This window comes from Brienomyrus brachyistius, chromosome 15, assembly GCF_023856365.1.
Source record: "Brienomyrus brachyistius isolate T26 chromosome 15, BBRACH_0.4, whole genome shotgun sequence".
NCBI lineage: Eukaryota > Metazoa > Chordata > Actinopteri > Osteoglossiformes > Mormyridae > Brienomyrus > Brienomyrus brachyistius.
The window spans coordinates 13157972-13178363 of record NC_064547.1 but is presented as its reverse complement, the minus strand read 5'-3'; the positions used below and the strand labels follow the sequence as shown (position 1 = coordinate 13178363).

General features: G+C 43.0%; 1 protein-coding gene across 1 annotated transcript in view; it reads left to right on the top strand.

Moving 5' to 3' along the window:
* The window catches only part of LOC125708524 (uncharacterized), a 62918-nt gene that overhangs the window by 31054 nt on the left and 11472 nt on the right, over positions 1 to 20392 (top strand). Inside the window, exons 4-5 of the mRNA XM_048976106.1 lie at positions 13645 to 13757; positions 16586 to 16675. Coding sequence (XP_048832063.1) covers positions 13645 to 13757; positions 16586 to 16675 — 203 coding nt within the window. The remainder of the gene's footprint in view (positions 1 to 13644; positions 13758 to 16585; positions 16676 to 20392) is intronic.

Sequence of the window (20392 nt, the reverse complement as noted above, 5' to 3'; positions counted from 1 at the left end):
AAAACTGGACTGAGTTGGCCGCTCTGTCACTATACGTTAACAACCAATGACGTCATCAGTATGAGAACCACAGGGCAGTTTGAGTACGTCTTCCCACGCACTACAAATTTGGCTTTGTTTCTGCTGATCGAGTTATTAGACATTGAATTTCTGCAACTGGAGAATGGAGGCGCCCGGTTCTAGGAACACAACCTAAAGGAAGGTAGAGCCAGCTCGCGTGAGCAGTCCAAAGTGACACAACATGCATTTTCAAACTGCTAATCCCTTGCAAAATCTTCTACATTCTGCATCTATAATACATTGTAGATGAGAGCTTCATTGGAGCTAATGAAGTATTATAATCAACACTATTATGCCTTATTACTGTCAATACAAAATGCTGTATTGCATCATTAATTCTTATACCGATCATTACAATGTATATGAATGTATATTTAGTAAAGGTTGTTCTTGCACAATGGGTCTGTAATACTTGCTTTCATTCCCCAGTCCAAAAATTTGTAGCTATGTCTAAATTGCCTGTTGTGTATGCTCTGTTGAGTATGTGCCATAAATCTTGGTATACCTTGGATGTGGGTTCGGCTCACCATTACCCTGAACTGGGTAAATGGGGATGGAAGATGTTAGCACGTCACAAATAGCTGGTAATGAAATCAGAAACGTTAACTACTGTTACCAAAGAAATGGTATGCAAAACAGGCTTGATTCTTCTATTCCTTAGGGAATGGTTTTTATGGTGGTCTATTCTATCAGAGTCTAGAATTCGACAGGAGGGATGGAGTGTCATTCTTCCATGACAAAGTCAATCTACTCAGAGTCGGTTGATAGAGATGGAAAATGCAGCCTCAAGCCTCCTTCCAGAATATCCCATAATTTCTTGATTGAGTTCAGATCCAGTGACTGAGCAGATCATGGCATATGGGTAACATCAGTGTCATGCTCATCAAACCATTAGGCGACCACACACGCTCTGTAGATGGGGGCATTCGGATCCTGAAATGCACCCCCCCAGGGCAGGAAAGAAATGTTGCGGCATATAGTGAAGATGATCACTCAGTGCTGATTAACATGGACGTTGCCTTCTGAGGACACGAATAGACCCAAATTGGATGATGAAAATGTATTGCATCGGTGGAATCATGGCTGTACAGAAATTTCACTTGATTTCATGTGTATTAGTCTTTGTGCTGAGACCAAAATCAAGAAATGATTCATCTGTCGGTATTATGCTTCTCCACTGCACAGTAATCTACTGCCTGTAGGCTCTGTTCCTTTGGACTCACAGACACCCTTCTATAGCCCAAATATGATATGCCAGTTGGTTACCAGTATATCATTAATAATAATAAAAATGATACTGATCCTTTCTTTTTTCCTACCCCATCTTGTCCTCGATATCACACACATAGGTAAGAGTAAGCTTGGTAGTGAAGGGCAGCCACCTGCAGCAGTGCCCATGGACCTACAGATGTGTGACTTCATTTGCCAAATCCAGGCTCAAACTGGTGACCTTCACATCACGGGCACAGAGTCTTCTGATCAGCCACATGCAAAGACTGACTTATACGCTAGATGGATATTTTCAGTCACTTTTTCGTATGTTTTCCTTCACTTTTAAAATGAATGTGCACTTCCACCCCAGTCACTGTAGGTCCCAGTAAACACACTCCAGCAAACTCAATTTCAAAGCCACTGCGGTTCCTATATATCCTCCCGAGTTCATTTTGTCCTGCCTTTTTTTTTCACTCATATCTCTCATACTATATTTTCCTTTTTATTAAGTCCCATTGCTCCTTAAAGAGGACAGTCAAGACCTTAAGGTGGCATCAAATGTGTGGGTGTGTGCATTTTACCAACCCAACTCTTAACTTTTGTAAAAAAGTAAATAAAAAAACTGTTTCCCGCTAGATCTTTAGAGGATTTAGCTATACATATTTGGATATACATAGCTAATCTGACTTTTAGCTAGCTAGGCCATGCAACAGATTAATTTAATACGTAATACCAAATTTAAACATTCTCTTAATGATCAAGTGTCTTCTGTGTGGTGCAACTTAACTTTCCATCATATTCCGAGGTGTTCACATTTTTGTCTGTTACCCGTATTTGCATAAATAAACACAAAGTTATGTTTTCCAACCTGCATGATGTCCCAGGATTACCTGTATGTTCTCAAAGTGTTGTTTTGCAATTCAGCCTTTTTGGAACCTGAAATTTAATAGACGTAATAAAAATGCTTTGCTTTTGTTAGGTATAATTCAAAATTACTTTGGATCTGTCTAGAACTCACTAGTGACTGATGAAAAATCGGTATACAGATTTATATGTAGATGTGGTAAGTGTGTGCAGCAATGACAGCTTGTGCCGTCTCTCTTTTTCATATTAGATTGACATAGTGCATGGAAAGAGCCAGTAATGTAGACAGTGAAGACAGTCCATGATGAAGCTACCTGATGTTCATCCATATTATATTAACATTGTGCCGGTGGAGACCCAGCCAGTTAGCTGTTTGTTTTATGAATGGCTATCCCTGCAGGTGGAAAGAAAGCTGGGGTGTTTATTTAAAACGGGAAAAGCGACCTAATTTCACATGGCTGTGAAAGATTGGCGCCCCACCCTGGGTTATTCCCTCTCTTGTGCCTGTTGTTTCCAAGATAGGCTCTAGATCCCTGCATCCTACGCAGGAATAAGCGGGTATGGATAGATGTAATTTCATGTAGATAATTTTGATTTATGTATTTTTAATTTTATTTTTCATTGTGTAGTCTTTTGAATAAGCATTATTGGGTCAAAATCCAAAATGTTTGTTTTTTCTCAGTTTTTTTTGTTGTTTTGTTTTTAACCCTGACCTGGGTCTCTCCTTTACCCCCTGGCACCACGAGGGATGGTCCACGGCCTGGTGTCTCCCTCAGCCAAATTCCATGGCTGAAAGCCACCGAGAGCAGCTCCCAGCAAGCCACCAAGACCAGTTTATTTGTTACGGATACCATAAGAACCTCAGTGCTGTGGCAGCGATAATTACTGCTGCGATGCGTGATGCTCTCTCTGGGTCTGTTCACACCACGCCATGTCATTCTCTCTGCCAGAAAATTCTGGTGCGTGTGTTTGAGCGATCATACACCAAACCGGCACAGAACGTGCCAGAACTCCCATTTTCAGAGTAGTGCACCAAGGTCACGAATTACATGCAGAGGAACCAAGTAGTGCTGTGTTTTATCAGTGCGGATAGGAATCAAACTTTCAGTGCATCTTTATTTGCGTTATCAATTTTGAGAACTTTGGCTTTTGACAGGAGGCGATCCATATCTTGACTGCATGTTGTACTTGTATTTACACTTCTAATCATATGAAATAAATTGCCGAGAAACATATTTGTGCTGATTCATGCTAACCCTTTTCTGCGTCACATAGTCTCTGAGGAAATCAGTTAATAGAGGTCCATTCTTCTCACGCAATGTCGGGCCAAATCACCCTATCCACGTCCTTGCTCCTCCCCCCCCCCCACTAATGTAACAATGACTGAACACAAGGCGGATCCCCCCCCCCCCCCCACACACACATTGATGCCGCTCGGCAAAAGCTGGGCAATGCCGGCTGGCAGCTCGCGGCTCGCTTCATGTGGAAAATGTGAAGTGGGCCATTGTTTTAATTGGTCGTGGACAACACAAGGACACAGCGGGAAGACGGGAACAATAGACTCGGGGACAGATAGGAAACATCGCGTGAGTCGCACCCGCCTTGAACAGCTGCTGAAGGGCTGTTTTTAATCTGCGCGCCTGAGCTACACTCTCGGTTCTTTCACTTGGCCCCAGCTGTCTGTTGTTGTCAGCCGTGATTTCTAACGTCTGCAAAAGTCACATATTGACGCCTGGGAACATACCGAAGAATACCTGTGCCACCTTACCAAAATGTCGTTAAAGCTGGCCACTCATTTGCGTTCATGAAAATATTCACTGTGTATATAATTTTCAATATTTCTAATGACATAGTGACATCTTCGTTCCCCCTTATCACTAAAGTTGACCTGCATGATGAAATGATAAATACCTCAAAATGAGATGCAGTCTTTATATGCAACCCTAGAACCCATAAACAGAATGTTGTTCCTAGGAGGATCAAGATATAACCTACATATATATATGTATATATCTGCATTTGCTAATGAAGTGCAAAAGGAGACCTTGGGGTCTTTGTGGATCCCGGTATTCTTGTATAGTTCATACATGTTGAAAATATGGCACCTAGATAAGCAGAGAGGTTTTTTGGAAGAAGGAAGTCAAACCAAAGCCAAGCTGAAGAAGCACTTGAAGTCTTATGTGCAAATTAGGACACTTGAGACACCGTCACAAGTCTGTTGATTGTAACTTATGTGGTGAACCTCTGTATTAAAAAGGCAAATACACCTTTTGTGATGCCTGAAATGTCATAGAGCTGCTGTAAAAATAATTATTATTTTGCAATGATTTACTGCACACCTGCATTAGACTACAGACATAAACACATATATCTGTCAAACAAATAGTTGCTGTCAGCTCGTTCTTGGGTTATGAACGGCTGCGCGTTGTGTTGAAATTGATTTAGGCAGCCCACCTTGCCAAAATGCAAAGGGTTTTTTATTAGACACTAGATAATTACTCCAGTCACCATTTGAATAGGGAAAACTGGACCCAACCCGCTGGAAACTGAGAGACCGCCAACTCTGCGGGTTATTCCATGTCAGTGGTCATCTGGGGGTCAATAGCTTAGCCCATCAAAAGTTAGTTCTGTGCTGATCTGGGCCCAGTACCAGACACATCATGCAGCTCCTGATGAGTCTGAATGCCCCATGAATGATTTGTCCGGCTCAGATGTTTTAACAGCCATAGTTTCGGCTTGAGAATTCTGTACATCACAACAGTCCTAGTCCATGGGTTGCCCCAAACCTTTGTAGTGATAATCGTAACTTTAGAGAAAGAGAATTAAATATAATGATAGATTAGAGGTCTGAGGCTCAGCCTTCAAGGTGTGCTGGTCCTAAGGCTACAGCCAAGCCCTTGGAAATGTGCTATCTATCTCCCCTAGTTAAAGTTGCATTCAAGGGTATGCCAGGATGTCCCCCCCCCCAGAAGAAGACTGAGATGTCCTTTTCCGTTTACAGTGATGCACTCCTGGGATGTACATTAGTGCATCATTGACGTCGAACAGTTGAAGATTCTGTGGCGCGGTTCGTTTGCTCTCTTGAAGTCTTTAGAGGGTAATAGGAATGCAGAGGTCATTTGAGAACTTGTATTATAGAGGGTTGTGAGAATAGCACAGGAGGGAACCACCGATATGGAGTTTTGCTGTGCCAAGGCAGGAGCGTGCGGTGCATTGCACGTGGAAGCGTGTGGTTTCCCCCAGAGATGAGCACAAAATAAGGGCATCTCCTTAAGCCGTGATCCGGTTTGGTGACTCACACAAAACCTTGTTTTTACATGGGCTCACAAATGCCTAAGCACACATCTCCGGAGAGACACATATTATGTTAGGGTCTAGTTCTGCAGGTCCATTACAGGTTAGTCACTGCTGGCTTTCAGAGGCAGATGTGAAACAGCTGGATGGCTTCTTGTTTTTTTTCTGTCTCATGTTTTAGTTTATTATAAAATGTAAAAGCCTAAATTATGTATTTAAATATACACATTCACCTTCACGTAAGCAGTTTTAGTTCTGTTTTGGTCTTCTGGTGAAACAGAAGATGAGCTCATGCATTTTCCCAGTTTCGGGCTCTTGTATCCTGTCACCGCAGAATCTTCTGCCTGCTACACAACGTTGTGTGTGTCTCTCTTTGAGAGGCCAGTGCTGCCTGCAGAGAGGGTGGTGTGACCTCAGATATAACATGGAAGACCCCGCCAACCACCCCCTCCCTCCAGGCTTTCGTGAGAAGGACTCACTCTTTTTTTTTGTAACTGGATGGAAGGCCAAACCTCGATTCAGAGCATGTGGTAATGAGATCATCACATGGCCTAGAGGGGCTGGGACTGGGAAACACAATGCAGGATCTCTCATCCTCTGATCTCATGAGAAATGATTGGGATGCCGCAGTTCTCCATGGTAGCTAGAAGAAACATTGTGCCCTAGCTTCTGTCTGTTTAATAAATCAAATCGTGTACCTAATTCTGCTCAACATTTATCTCATCCCCACTGGACAAGCAGGAAACGACACAAAGTATTCTGAATGAAACAACGAAAACCGTGGTGGATCAAAAGGTATCCATAACAATGGACCTAGGTCTTCTCACAGGAGATCATTTGAAGGTCAATGTGTCCTCCTACAGAAACTTCCATGGTTTCATGGTAAATCATGGTACTAAACACAGTGGCACTCATCTGTTTCATTATACCGTGCAGGCTAACATGCAACAGCAAGAAATTAGGAAATAAAATCACGCTACTCATTGCCATTCTTAACGACAAAGGAGCAACTGTCCCAGTCAAGGATATAGGTGTCTCCTTCAGCTTTGATGCTGACATTCATTGTGGGCGCGACCTCAAAAGGAGTTTGTCTTTGTAGGAAAGGATGGTCCCTCAACATGCAGCAGTGGCAATGCTACAAAAGGTTTCTGTTGTTTCCAATGCAGAAGAAGAAATTAGGAACGCCTTGACCCATCTAATCTATAATTCACTATAGCTGGTAACGTGTCAGTCGTGGTACGGGCAAGTGTTGAGTAACAGGCAGATTGTCACCTCTGAGTCAGGCAATGGGGCTTAGCATGGATGGTGGTCGAACTTCCTGGACACCATCCAAACGGTGTGTGTTTCCTTTTGGCTGCAGCAGCACTGTTAAACGTGATAGCGGAGAGGCCTACTGCTCACAGGGTTTACCTTCTTACATAACAATTCAGGTGAGCTACCGATATATTTAGTCGGCCAAACTGTTCCTGAAATATGACATGGGAAAGCCAAGTGGAGACAGTCAAGGAGACTCGTGTGCGCTGAGCATGGATCGATTGTTTTTCTTTCTTCTAATATTAAACAGACATCCAGAATGAGATACACAAAACCGTGCTGGCAAGGGTTCACGGCAGAGGGATATAATTGCGTGTGTGAGATCCATTACGAGGGAAACATGGCTTTCCGATACGGAGTTTACCTTGCCGGACATCTGTGTATCATTATTCCCTCCAATGGCCTGTAAAGGCTGATAATCTCTTTAACAGATTCCTTTGCTGGTTTTATGGATTGAAATACCAAAGGGCCATCAGAGTGAGGTGATAACATTCCTCGCGAGGCCCAATAATTCGGTGATATATACTGGATGTAGGGGCTCCCGGGAAACTCGCAAATGAGGACGTGGGCCAGTGGAAATGGACTGAGCCGCAGCTGACCAATCAGAGGCCTCATTTTCAGCTGACCAATCAGAGGCTTGAAAAGAGTGAAGCCGAAAGAGTGGGAGCCATGGAAAATCAGTCTGAAAAAAAAAAAACATAGGGCCACAGATGTAGATATATATCCTGCATTTTACATATCCTCTGACCTGAATATGATTTTCATTTTTAATGGGCTATGATGGTGATGAGTTTTATGTTTTATTGAAAACTATTAAAGCTGATTAATATTTGCAAGAACGTCAAATCTGGATGGAAATTCTGCATTATCATACCATAAAAATGTACAATGAACCTGAAGGAGGATGTCCCATGCAATCATTTTCCTTTTGTTTTGCCAATGTTTGATTTGTTTTTATTGGAATTGGTATTGGTGCAGAGAAGCCAGATAATAACTCGTGTTCTCCTAACAAGGGAAAAAAGCTGTACAGGAGTCATAATTCATTCTCGGTCCCATCCGTCTCATCTGGGACGGTGTTTCCAGAATTATGTTGGATTTTACCATTTATAAATGGAATTTTTTGATCCTTATCAGTTTCCTTTGGACTGAAAAAGGTCCCAAAGGTTTCTTTCTTTGCATTAGTCAGGGATTAGCTGTAATCATTATTATGGGTTATAAAGAGGTTATTACAAGTAACACAATAGTAAAACACACACAATTGAGTGAACCAAAATGTTGCTGGTGAACATTCCAAACCAGGGCCTGTTGCAGCGTCCTTACTCATCCGAATCCATAGAAGTTCCATTGGATAAAATGCAAGTTATACATCAAAAACTACCAAAACATAGCTCATAAGATGGGAGCAGCCAGATTGCTGAACAGCAGTCTAGAATATCAAGGTTTTCCCGAGAATACAGAACATGCTAGCCGCTAGCATCCACCACCTTAGTGGACCGTGCAGGGGCACTGCAAAGGATGATAGGATGATTTCAAGGGCCCTGAAATGACAGGAACCCCAAAACTTTGGAGCAAAATTGGATTGATCTGTGTTGTGGGCCCAAACCTCTAGCGGAGCCTGTAGGACTGTGTTTTGTGGCACTTTTGCTGAAATTAGCCCCCAACAACAACCATCACAGTTTGGTTACAACTTCATACAGTGTGTTCTGACACAGAACTTGCTTCTGAAGGTTAGGAAGGTTTTTTTGGCATGAACTCAGTCCAGATAACATAGCAGCGCAGCGCATCAATCTTTCCCTCGTATTACTTTGGCCTTTCTCTCGTTTCCTTTCTCTCGCTGGAATGCTAAGTGTACATCAAAGCCTGCTGCCTGCTACTCAGACAGAAATAGCACAAACTCAGAGTAATTATTTCCATTGCTGTTTGTCTCAAGAAAAGCAGAATAAGTGAATAAGTAAATAAAAGGCAAGATTTATTGCCCACACTTTGTTTGATTTACAATGGAAATGTAAAGCATTTGTCAAGTAAATTCCAGTTGAAAAGGAACGCGGAACTCTTTACTGTGAGGACATTGTTTAAAAGCGAGTATTAAGAGGAAAAATAATGATAAATAATAAATGCTATGTTTGTGGTATTTTATTTAGTGCAGTATTGTGCTGCAAAACTGATGCTTTGTATACAATGGTTTCTATATGTATGATATAAATCGTTTAAAAAGGTTAGGTAAGGATACCACCTTGTAAGGCGGGGGTTTCTGTTTGTTGTCAAGCTTTAGTTGTGAACAAAATGAATTTACTCCTGGGTTCACAGCCCAAGCAGCTGACGTACAATAACTCTAAGTGCCAGACATGAAAGACCATGTTACGGAAAGGACCACATGTTTCCTCCAGCGACAGCTCACTGCCGAAAACATGCATGAGTTCTGCACAGCAAAAGCACCAACTTTCACACCAGTGTCTCTGTGCTTGTTAACTGGAAATCACACCGATTAATCAATTGGCTTAATTAGTTACAGACAGAATGGCACGATACTGTGCATCCAAAATGAGGTGCACACTTTTTGAGAATTCCATGCATAACGATAAACATCTTTTGAGTCTGAAAGTGTTTGCATGAAACAATCTTTTTTCAGACAGTATTAACTTATAATTATTTAAAAAATATTAAAGTAATAATCACACTAATTTCACAGTGTAGAAATAATCTGTAAGGTTAATACATGAGAGAACAGAATTTTATTGTTTTTTTTTTTGTTGTTCTAAGGCTACCTTTAGCCGCATAACACTATCTGTTCAGTATGTGTGAAGACTCAGGCGGGTGTGCTGCTAATTACCTCATTCAGTTCTGTAGCTGTAGTAATGTATTATTATTAAGTTGTTGACAACAGAATGGCGCAACAGTGGGTAAATTACTCAAAGTTAAACAGCAGTGAAATGACAGAAGTTTTTTTTGCTCATTAAAAGGAAAAAAAAGCAAAAAAAAACTGCCTGCCTGCTGAAACCAGTATGTACCCAATTTCATGGCACATTACCTAAAAAAGAAAGTCCCAGACATATGACACAACATATAATGAAGAATTAGGCTCCATTACATGGCAGGCTTAACCTTTCATAGTGAGCATTCAGCCCTTGCCAACAGTCATCAATATTTAACAGCTGTTGTTATTGTGAAATTCTTTATAGGCTAACGTGGTTTGCTGGTTTGCACGCAAGGGCTTGAACGTGTGCCAGGGCTCTGTCAGGGACCAGAGGAGATTGACAGACGGTTGGCTTGCGTGACAACCAGACCTTGGTCAGCCAGCTTCGACTCTGTGCCGATGCTCACTCTCCCTTTAGTCTTTCTCTGCCTTGGACTTCCTGGGCAGGGTGAAGGGGTGAGGGGAAGCAAGGGGAAGGGATAGGCAAATGAGCTGGCTGTCGGCCAATCCCTGCCCCCGCACCACTCGGTAGCGAGGCCTCTGCACGCGAGGCTGTAAAGCAGTGGGGGTTAGGGTCAACAGGTGGTAGGGAGGTGGAGGACGCGGATCTGTTTACTCCTGCATCCTTGCCGACGGACACCACCCCCGTGTTTGCTGGAACAGGAAGAGACGCACTTCCTTGAAACTGTTGTTTGCTAGAATCTTACTGGACGACATTATGGTATAGAATACAAATAAACCCTAACTGTCAAGATGACTTTTTTTCTGGGACCTAAAATGTTTGAATGTGATGTAAATTAACATCTATGCTTGGAGAGCAAAAAAGACCACCATAAACACATTTAGACAAATCACGGAACTGGAAGACTGGAAAACAACTCATGGTTTCTGGTCGTATAAATGGGGGGGGCTCCCTTAATGGGGACTAACCTACCTCTTACCTCACAACAGCAGTCAGCTTCTTATAGCAGTCCAATGGTTAGCTGCTAATGCAAACAGCTCCCTGCTAATTCCTTGCACTTCACTCATCGACATCAGACGAGTATAATTCTGCCAAGACGACTGTTGTATCACAAAGGAGACAAGGCAAGATGAGTTAAAAAAATATATAAACCTATCGTAGCACCTTAAAGCAACTACATCAAAGTGTCCATCTGGATGAGACTGATGGTGTAGCGAGGGAAAGTGTCTGGAGTATGAGCTTGCCATTTCAGTAGGTGTATTGCGTACTTCATACTGTACAGGTATTTGGCTGAGTCATCATTGCAGAGACAGGGCACCCCCTTCACAGGCATCAGAGAGGCTGGAAAAAGAGGCACGGTAGTGCTTACAGCCGTAGCGGTAACTGTGAGGTAGTTGTTACTTATGGGCGTAGATTTGGAGTTTCTCTCTCAGGATCCTGTTGTGAATATTGTCTGAAGTCATACTATTTTTCTGTTGACAGAGACGGTACCATTTTCAGACAATCATGTATTATTTCAGTCTGTGAGATTATTACTGATTTGTGCTTTGGAAAGTGGACATCTAGGCAGACCATCACACTAGACATTTGTCCATTAAACTGTACCAGGGGCTATAACAGGGTCGAGGGCCATTTAGTTGAGGAAACAAAGGGCTAGATTACCAGCAGGTTATCGCCCGTTTTCACAGCGCGAGGCACCTGAAAAATTATTCGCAAGTAGCTTGATTTCAGCCTCACTTGGTGCTGTTCGGTCGTGCTTGATCATCATGAAACCTCACAGAAGGGTTCTCTCCTTCCACCAGCCATATATTCCTGTCTTGCACACTGTGCCTTTGTACCTCTAACAAAAAATTAGACTTTATAATGATCAGGTCACCTTAAAAAAAAAAAAAAAACATGAATAAAGCCTCCGTTGGCTTGCAAAGCATAACTTCAACCATAAATCATCACATTGTCTTTCCTGGATGTTCATCCTGTCCAAAGTTTTCCTAAGGAATGAGGGGTAGTTTTTAATAGGGGAATAAACTATACCAGTGGTAAAGCCAGTGGTAAGATTCCTTTCCTGTACCAGTATCCACTGATTCATTGAAATTCACAGTGCGTGATTGTGAAATGTTATAATATAGGAGAAGAAGGAATTTCCCCTTGTAGGAAAGTAAACAATTTGAAATTTGTTGTAGGTTGGCCCAACTGTATTATAGGAGCCATCCAAGGTCTGCATTGTGTTATAAATCCTAAAAAGGGCTGAGAAGAATTGCTGAAATAGCTTGCATACTTCGCTCAAAATATTGTAGGGGAAAATTGATGATAGTCACGAAAGCCTGTAGCTGCCATCGTGGGTTGTGTGAAAAGAGCGTCCGCTTTTGAAATTTGTCACAGCCGAAGGAGGGCAGTTGTTTTTTTGTTTTTTTTCTGACCACCATTTTTACGAGGGCGTAATGGGCCCGGGGGGGGCAGACGGGGGTGTGCTTGGCGTGACCAGGCTCTCAGTGTCCTGGGGTCAACTCAGCCGCTTGTGGCCGTCCTGTGGATCCGAAGCTCGCACACTTCGCCCGCTGTCCACAGTGCAGCGCGACACTGCTGCCCCCCCGCTCTCACGTAAGCCGTTCTTGTGCGTTTTCCATTGAACGCGCCAATCCGAATGCCCCATCCCCCCTTCCCCTGGGACGGCGTTCGCTGTGGGAATCGAATGTCTCCAGAGCCGTAGTCTTTCTCTGGCTTCTGACCGTGGTTGCGTGCAGGTCTCACGCTGAGTTTGCATTTAATCCCACACGGAACGTATCTGCTCTCCCTGGAAATTCAATGCGAAACATTAAATACGCAGCTTCACTATCCTCAGGTGACATAGCTACAATACCCACAGTCAGCTATGCAAGTGCTAGCAACACCTGTGATACCGGCAGACAAATTAATTATTTCTGCAAAGGTTTGGCACCTAGATATATCTATTTTTTCAGATGACACTGCAAAATACAGTTCTCAATAATAAAAGTTATCATTCCTGCTGTTTTTGTATTTAAATAACACTATAGAATGAAACATTTGAAACAAATGTTGACTCGGTTGACTTGGCCTTTATTTCTGCCCTCGCTTGAAATTGGGACATTATATATCAATATAAATAAATCAATATATCATAATTGTTTTTCATTCGTAATACAATACACAGAAGCCTCGATATTAAAAAGGTCTTTAAGAAGCTTGAATAGGTTTGTATCATTAAGATCAGATAATCAGGTGCTGTAAATGCCATTTTGAGTTTCATTCAGAGAAAATACATATAATATATGGTTGCCTTAGCTACATGTAAATTGTCTAAAAATATTTATTGGTTTTTATAATAGAGCCATTTTATTTATTATTGATGAGTTGTGTTTACGTTTATGTTTTACAATGTGATGGTGAATTTTTGAGAAATATAATCCCTTGAGGCATTAAACTGTATCTACATTCCCTGTTTTGTTTGTTTTTTTTAATTATTTTTTAGCAGCATCACCAAAGATGATGACTATAGTTAACATTGAAGCTATTATTATCAATTTATAGTGCATAGTGATATTTGAACACTTCTGGCTCCAGAAGAAAAAAAAAAGTTTTTTATTGATTTAGTCTCTGTTAGTTGAAGCTGTTGTTTGTTTTTTGGAAGCTGACATTCCTCCTTATCATAAACATTAAATAAATCTACTGCGTGTTGTCTGACTGGAATGTGTTTCTGCTAAGTGCTGGTTTAAAAATGTTTCCAGCCACTTTGCTGTAAATATGCCAGGATGCACTGACGCAGTAAGTGCATCTTGGAACAGTAAATTTGAATAAATTTTTAAATTCACTTTCAAAAGTCACATCCCTTCAAAGTCCCATCAAATCCTGACTATCATTAAATGGCATTAACTGTATTGTTATTCGGAAACAACCCCTGTAGAGGTTAATCCCAAATATGGGTGCAAAAGACAACGTTTGGGGCTTTTGCTAATCACACAGCCCACTGAAAACTTTTGTCATTCCCTCTTCCTGTTCCCATCTGCAGCCATTCAGGAGAAACCTTCCAGAACGCATGTCAGTCCGTCCACCAATAGCAACATGGGGAAGGAGAGTCTGCCTGGAGAAACGAGCATCACGGAGAGTGAACTCTTATTGGAGGTGAGAGCACAGGGAGAAGGTTCCGGCCAAAGGGAGACTCTTGGGCTCAACTGGCAGCAGGTGGAACTGAACAAATAAGTCAGCAAATTTTCTCAGCGAAATACCAAACTCAAGAATACTACAGCACACCTGTTTTTGGACAGCGGGGAGAGCCAAAAAAAGGGTGTGCTAGTAGTATTTTTAGGTGCGTCAAACAGGTGGAATCAGTGTGATTCGCTGTGATTCAGAATCCACAAAAGTGATATTTTCTACTGAGTGACCCCCCCCCCCCCCCAGTCTGAGCATAACCAAGCTCCAGGCTCCAGTTAACATCCAAAAATCGCTGTGGCCCTGGATAAATAACGACCCAATTGACCGTGGAAATGTGTTGCCCTCGTTGCGTGACTTGAAAAGCTGCTCACGGCAAGGCATGACTTTGGGCCTCTGTAATTGTACTGGGGTCACCATGACGACTGGGTCTCTAGGGGCCCCGGAATGCCAGAAAATTTTCCTCTGTTCTGCGGGAATTCCAAAATGTTTGGGACGATTGTTTTTCAGTTAGCTTTGACCCTGACAAAATATCTTTGATGTCTTTGGGACTCTGCTTTGCTCAAGCATGCGGGAAAACACAGAGATCTATTAAATACTTCCAGCACTCGTCTTTGGTTCGGACTCTTTTGTAGTGGTTGTTTTTCAGTTCCCGGTTCTCCCAAATCGGTATCAACGTTTCCACAAAATTACTTTACCATCCTTTTCTGCTCAGACACGAGGGCGCTACTCCTTGAAATGGATCGATTTTCATTTCTTGTTGCTCTCAGTGTAAAACAGGTGGAAGTTTCCATGAGCTAATTTCACGGGAATTCCAAGAGTCAGGAATGCCACAGAGAGGTGCAAAATTCAGGAAGGCTCCTTCCCTCTAAAAGTACAGAGTGAAAGACAGTAAAGGTGCTTTATTTTTATGAGTCAGTAGTGCTATTATCTGAAACACGGATCAAGTAGAAATAAGCCGCAGGGGTTGAAGACGTCGTGTCGGATAATCCCATACCAGTGATAATCCGAGTGCCACAAAATATAGCATGGTGTGTGTCTGTCCTTATGGTCGTCTGTAATAATCCCATGGCTGATAGAGTAATTGTATCACTGCTGGGCCCTTCAACAAAGCCTTTAACCCCAAAAACTGCTCCAGTAATGCCAGATAAATGACCCAGTACTCTCACCTGTATATGTGTCTCACATGAAGGTATATTTCAAAATCAAGGAAGTACTTACAAATAGCAAACAAAGAATCTAGAAAATTCCATACTTTATATACTTATGTTGCCCTCACCCAATCGGAGACTTGGAATTGGAGGCACGCGTAGGCCTTGTCATGGTCACAGCCCGTGCCTGTGTTTGGTTACACACCCTAAAGCGGGATGGAGATGGTTATGGGGTCAATGGCCCCTGGCAGCTCTGTCAATCAGAGGGCTTGTCAGCGCTGCTGTAGGCATATGGAAACTCTCGCTATGCACACGGTGCTGACAGGACCTGCCCAACTTCTGGAATCACATCTGTGCACAGGGGCATAGCTAGAAATTCTGGGCTCCCTGACAAAATGTCACCTTGGCCCCCCCGGGCTAATTTTACATATGATCTTATATATTCAAGGGCCCCTATAAAGTGCTGGGCCCCCTGAATCCACCAGGTATCCATGCCTCTTCGACGCCTTTGGGTGTGCATCATGTAGCAGTTTCTCACATGTAGCATAATAAATATAGATATTTCTAAAATTACTTTTGATGTTCTTTTCTTTAGTTGCCCTTATTTCACTTTTTAACGTCCTTTAAAGAAGTTTTTTATTATCTATGTGCGTAATTCCAGTGAGGAAAATGAGAAACAGTTTCAGGGAAATGAGTGTTTTCTCTATCATGTCCCCCTCTGAGTGTGTAAGAGCCAGCAGGGTACAGGAAACGGGTGTGAATAAGCCCCTACCCCCCCAAGCCACCCAACCCCCAGCTACGAAACATTTCAAAAACATCTCCCCGCGGGCGCAGCTACCGGAATGCCCCGTCCAATTGGGCTGAACCGGGGCTCGAGAGCGCGCAGGGACAGGGCCGCCTGACCTGGGCTGACTCACTTTAAAGTGGGGGCGACAGGGTCTGGCAGCGAGGGGGCCGCAGTCACGCGATCGTCGGGGACTTGGCCGCGGAACAGAGACCCTGCAAACGCGAGCCCTGGAAAGTTAATAAACCGCAGCTTTGTGGAACCGACTGCCCACCCCCTCCCCCCCACGTCCCTGGGCCTCAGATGCAGAGACGCTGTATGATTTCAATTTATCGGTGGCTGCCGGTACCGCTACAGGTGAACATACAATGTAACGTATACTCTACGCGTTTCCACATGTCTGGAGGCCCCCGGAATGAAGGAAAGTCTTGTCGTTTATACCGACTGATTTCTGAGGTTGGCTAATGCTGACTTTTTAAACGTATGTAATTTTAAAATACAATCGTTATTCCACGTACTTGCTTGCAGCAGAGATCATACCTCGCACTGTATGTGCACTGTAAGTTCTTTGTGCACAACACCAAACAAACCTGATGAGATTTCTGGTACATGTACAGCCAGAGGCATAGACAGTAATTCTGCGCCCCCTGACAAAATGTCATCTTGGGCCCCCCTCCCCTGCTCAAATTTATGTTTAATTTTATGTATTCAAGGGCCCTTGTAAAGTTATAGACCCCTTGCCAGGGTATCCATGCCCCTACTGTGCCCCTGGTGAATAAAGCCAATGCTAAAATTCAGGGCGTGCCTTCTTCTGAAATGAACTCTGCAAATTGATCTTGCTGGGTGTTTTTTCCCTTTTCTTCTAGTCCCTGACCGGCTTTGCACTGGTGGTGAGCACAGAGGGGATGGTCTTCTATGCTTCCTCCACCATCGTTGACTACTTGGGCTTCCATCAGGTAGGATTTCTCCCACCTGACCGTCAAAGAAAGCTCCCTGAACCAGCAGAGAGATGTGGAAACTTCAGTGCAGGAATAGGCAGCTCCATTGCCTTAGAGATACATTTCACACTGGTTGACTATCTGCTTGAGCTCTTGAATTTCTTCTCTGCTGTGTATTTATAAAACTTTTAAGACCGCGGCTCTGAATGATTAGCAGAAGCCATCGGGGATCCATCCCAAGCTTCTACAGTACATTAAGTCGGCAGCACTATCTATGGCAGTGTTTCCCAACCTGATCCTTGGGGACCGACAGACAGTCCACATTTTTGCTCCCAGTAGGGAGCTGGGAGGGAGCAGAAACATAGACAGTCGCAGGTCCCTGAGGACTGGATTGGGAAACACTGGCCTATGGTGTCATCGAAAGCACTATGACCAAAATACTTGACTTGAAATTAGAAAGCAGAGGTACTGTAACCCCTTCCCAAGGAACACAGACACCATATTTAGCAGCATATTTTAAATGGGTAAAACAGTCAGTTAGGTGCCATCAATACAATGTTAACACTTAGCAATCATATTGACAGCCCTACTCCAGAAAGCCATGTCTGTTATTTGGGTCTTCAGGCTCCATGTTCATTGTTGTGATGATTGAATGGACTGCCTCCTTCTTTCCAAGCATTACCTCCATGATCTCATAATATGCCCAATATAAGACGCTTCAGTCTGGTCATTTGTGCTACAAGTGATGGTTAAAGCTTGTTTTGTCACTCAGGGGCCCTTAGAATCATTATAAGTTTTAACCCTTGTCCACAGTATTCTTAAGTCATCACCTACACCAAAATGCAAATGCATCAGCACTCCTCCTCATTCCATTCATCGGCCAGTTTTCACATCCAAGTCCTGAATGTAGAGCCCCCCCCCCCCCCCCCGCCCTGCCATTGACCACAGAATTAGGCATTGAGAAAAGAGACATCCAATGGCAAGGCTCTGTATTGACACAGGTTGTGTAGTGTGGCCTGAGAGGTTCTGGCAGTAGGAAAGATCTTCTGGAACAGTGGGATACTGCCGCAGGGGGCTATTTCTCCCTCTACTCAGTCTTCTCCGGCCCCGGCAGACACCCGAGCCCCATTAAAGGAAATGGGGGCCGTTAGATTTCAGTGATGACAGGCTGAGCCAAAGACACCGTGAACAACCCAGTTAATCTGGACCCCTTTCATTACTGACCGTACCGCCTGGCCTCACCTTGCCTACTTAAATCGTCTTTTAGTCCTTGTTAGTCCTAAACAAGGTCCTGAATATTACAGCTTTTGGACAAGACAGGTGCTTCATGTCTGGCCAGTGTAACAGTGCAGATCTCACTTTCACTAACTTGCCCAATATGTGTGAAACCTTGTGTATTTCACTTACTCTCTGTGTGGTCCTCAGCTGCACTGCCTGTTGGTAGCGGTTACATTTCACGGGAAGTAACGTCTTTCTCAAGCCTGTGGATTTGATGGTCGTGGGAAAAAACAGAAAGCATCTCAGGGAGTCTCCCCCCCCCATACTTAACTAGTTAGAATATTAAATATTTTATTTGCACTTCTAGCAAACTCACCTCCCACTTAATATGCGAAATCTTTTCTGGTATATGGTCCTGTGGAGCCTGGAGCAGGATGGAATACCCAGGATTCCAATCCATCACGGAGCACACAAATACTCTTTTAGAGACAAGTTAACCTAACTGCGTGCCTCTGGATTGTGGGGAGGAAAGCGAAGAACCACGAGGAAGCCCAGTGCAACATGGGAAAAATATTCACACAAACCCTGGAGGTTTGAGACGACAGTGGTGCCCATTGAACCACTTTGTTGTATACGAACTGCATATGTTTTTATGATTTTTAACAGAGATCCCTGGGCAAAAATTCATGCTTAATAAATCAAGGTTTCAAGTTTTATGTTAATATATACATTTTATCTGCAAAACCATACAGGTAGTACACATTAAAGGGATGGTGCTCGGCCCTGGGGCTTAGGACTGTACTCATGATCAGAAGGTCACTGGATCAAATCCCTGGCATTGTAATGTCACCATTTGGTCTCTGGGCAATACTCGATTGTTCCAGGGACCCGGAGTTAACCGTGCAGTCGGATCCTCATTTGTACTTCAATTTGGACAAAAGCATCCAATTATAATAAAATGCAATGCAAAGACAAAACTCTGACAAGTGCTCCCACTTACTTAGCTGTAGGATAGCAGAATACAGTACATTCACAAGCTTGCCATCCACACACGCCCAACAGCAGCAATGTCTTCATTTTCAGATAGTCTTACACAGACCTGGCCAATTATTTTCTGTTCGGCGCCAAATCCAAGCTTTACCATGTCAGCAGGGGCTGTTTTTATGATTATTTTCATGTCCCATAAAAGCTACAATAGAAGATTTGTTACATTTTTTGACATCTATTTTTTTAAACATTTCTACATTCTGAGTTAGTTTTTATTCATTTCTTTGGAGAGGCTCATGTTTGTCTGCTGGTATGGAAATAGCACTTGTACAGCACTGTGCGAAAGTCAGTCAAAGAGAATGATATTTGAATGATCTTCATATTGGTGAAAAAAGTGTGATATTATGTCTAAGTGTTAAACCATTTTTAAACTTCTCCAGTATCTAGTATCACCCCAGCATTTGCAGCAACCATCCAACACACCCATGCGATTTGTTTCTCGACTGCTTGCATATCTTGTATATACCTCATTGACTTTTTGAAACAATTAATTGAGTGGGTGGAGAAATTAAACAAATGCATGGAACGGCTGGGGTGCCCAAGACTGGATGTTTGGGAAGTGAAGCTGTGTGCATCTAGCCATCCAGCTAGATATCAGCAACTTTTTGGAGAGCAGAAGAAATTCTTGTTAGTTTTTATTATGTTGCTCTCAATCTACATTAAGTTCTAATGGCAAATTTTGATCTGTTTTTCCTCAGCAAATATACACTTACTGCTCAGATAAATAGCTTTAAATCTTTCCTTTGACTGCCTATAGCTTTTGAACTGCACCCTATTCGTGATTATTCATGGTATTTAGAACTTGTGCACCTATGGTTATGCATGCCAGTAAAAATAGCCCCTCTGTGGGCTAGATATGCCCCACAGGTTGGCTCTTGCCTCTGTCTGGTTCTACAGGAGATACTTCCAGCACCCAGCACTATGAGCACCCCCCCACAGCAATGCCAACTGACCAGTGACTGTCCTATACACTGCAGTGCATTGCCATCTGGGAATGCACTCATCCCAGCAGTAATGGAATGCCGAATTATGGGGTGGACATGCTTACACAGGATCTTAAACACTGCCTTCAAAAATGAATGGTGCAAACTGACCTTGGAGGAACATGCCTGACATCATTACATTCATCATTATAATTATTCAGTGTTAAAGCTAGCTATTTATGTGTCATGCCTGTGCTCTGTGCACCAGAGGACCTCCAGACAGACTGAGGTAGATGCTATTGTTATAACCGGCTAAAGTCCACAGCCCTAGGGCCCCTTCTGCTGGTCCATGGTACTCTCTTTCCACCTTAAGCTTTGCCCACAATTAGTCTGAAGTTAGTAACTTCAGTCTCCATCACTGAAGTGACCACACATCGCTGAACACTGTCCAAAGTCAGTAATGCAATTCTAGTAGCAAATACTGAGCTTCGGGGCAATCTGCCTGTATAAGTACAAAATAGTAGAATTGACTCTAGGTATCAGACCC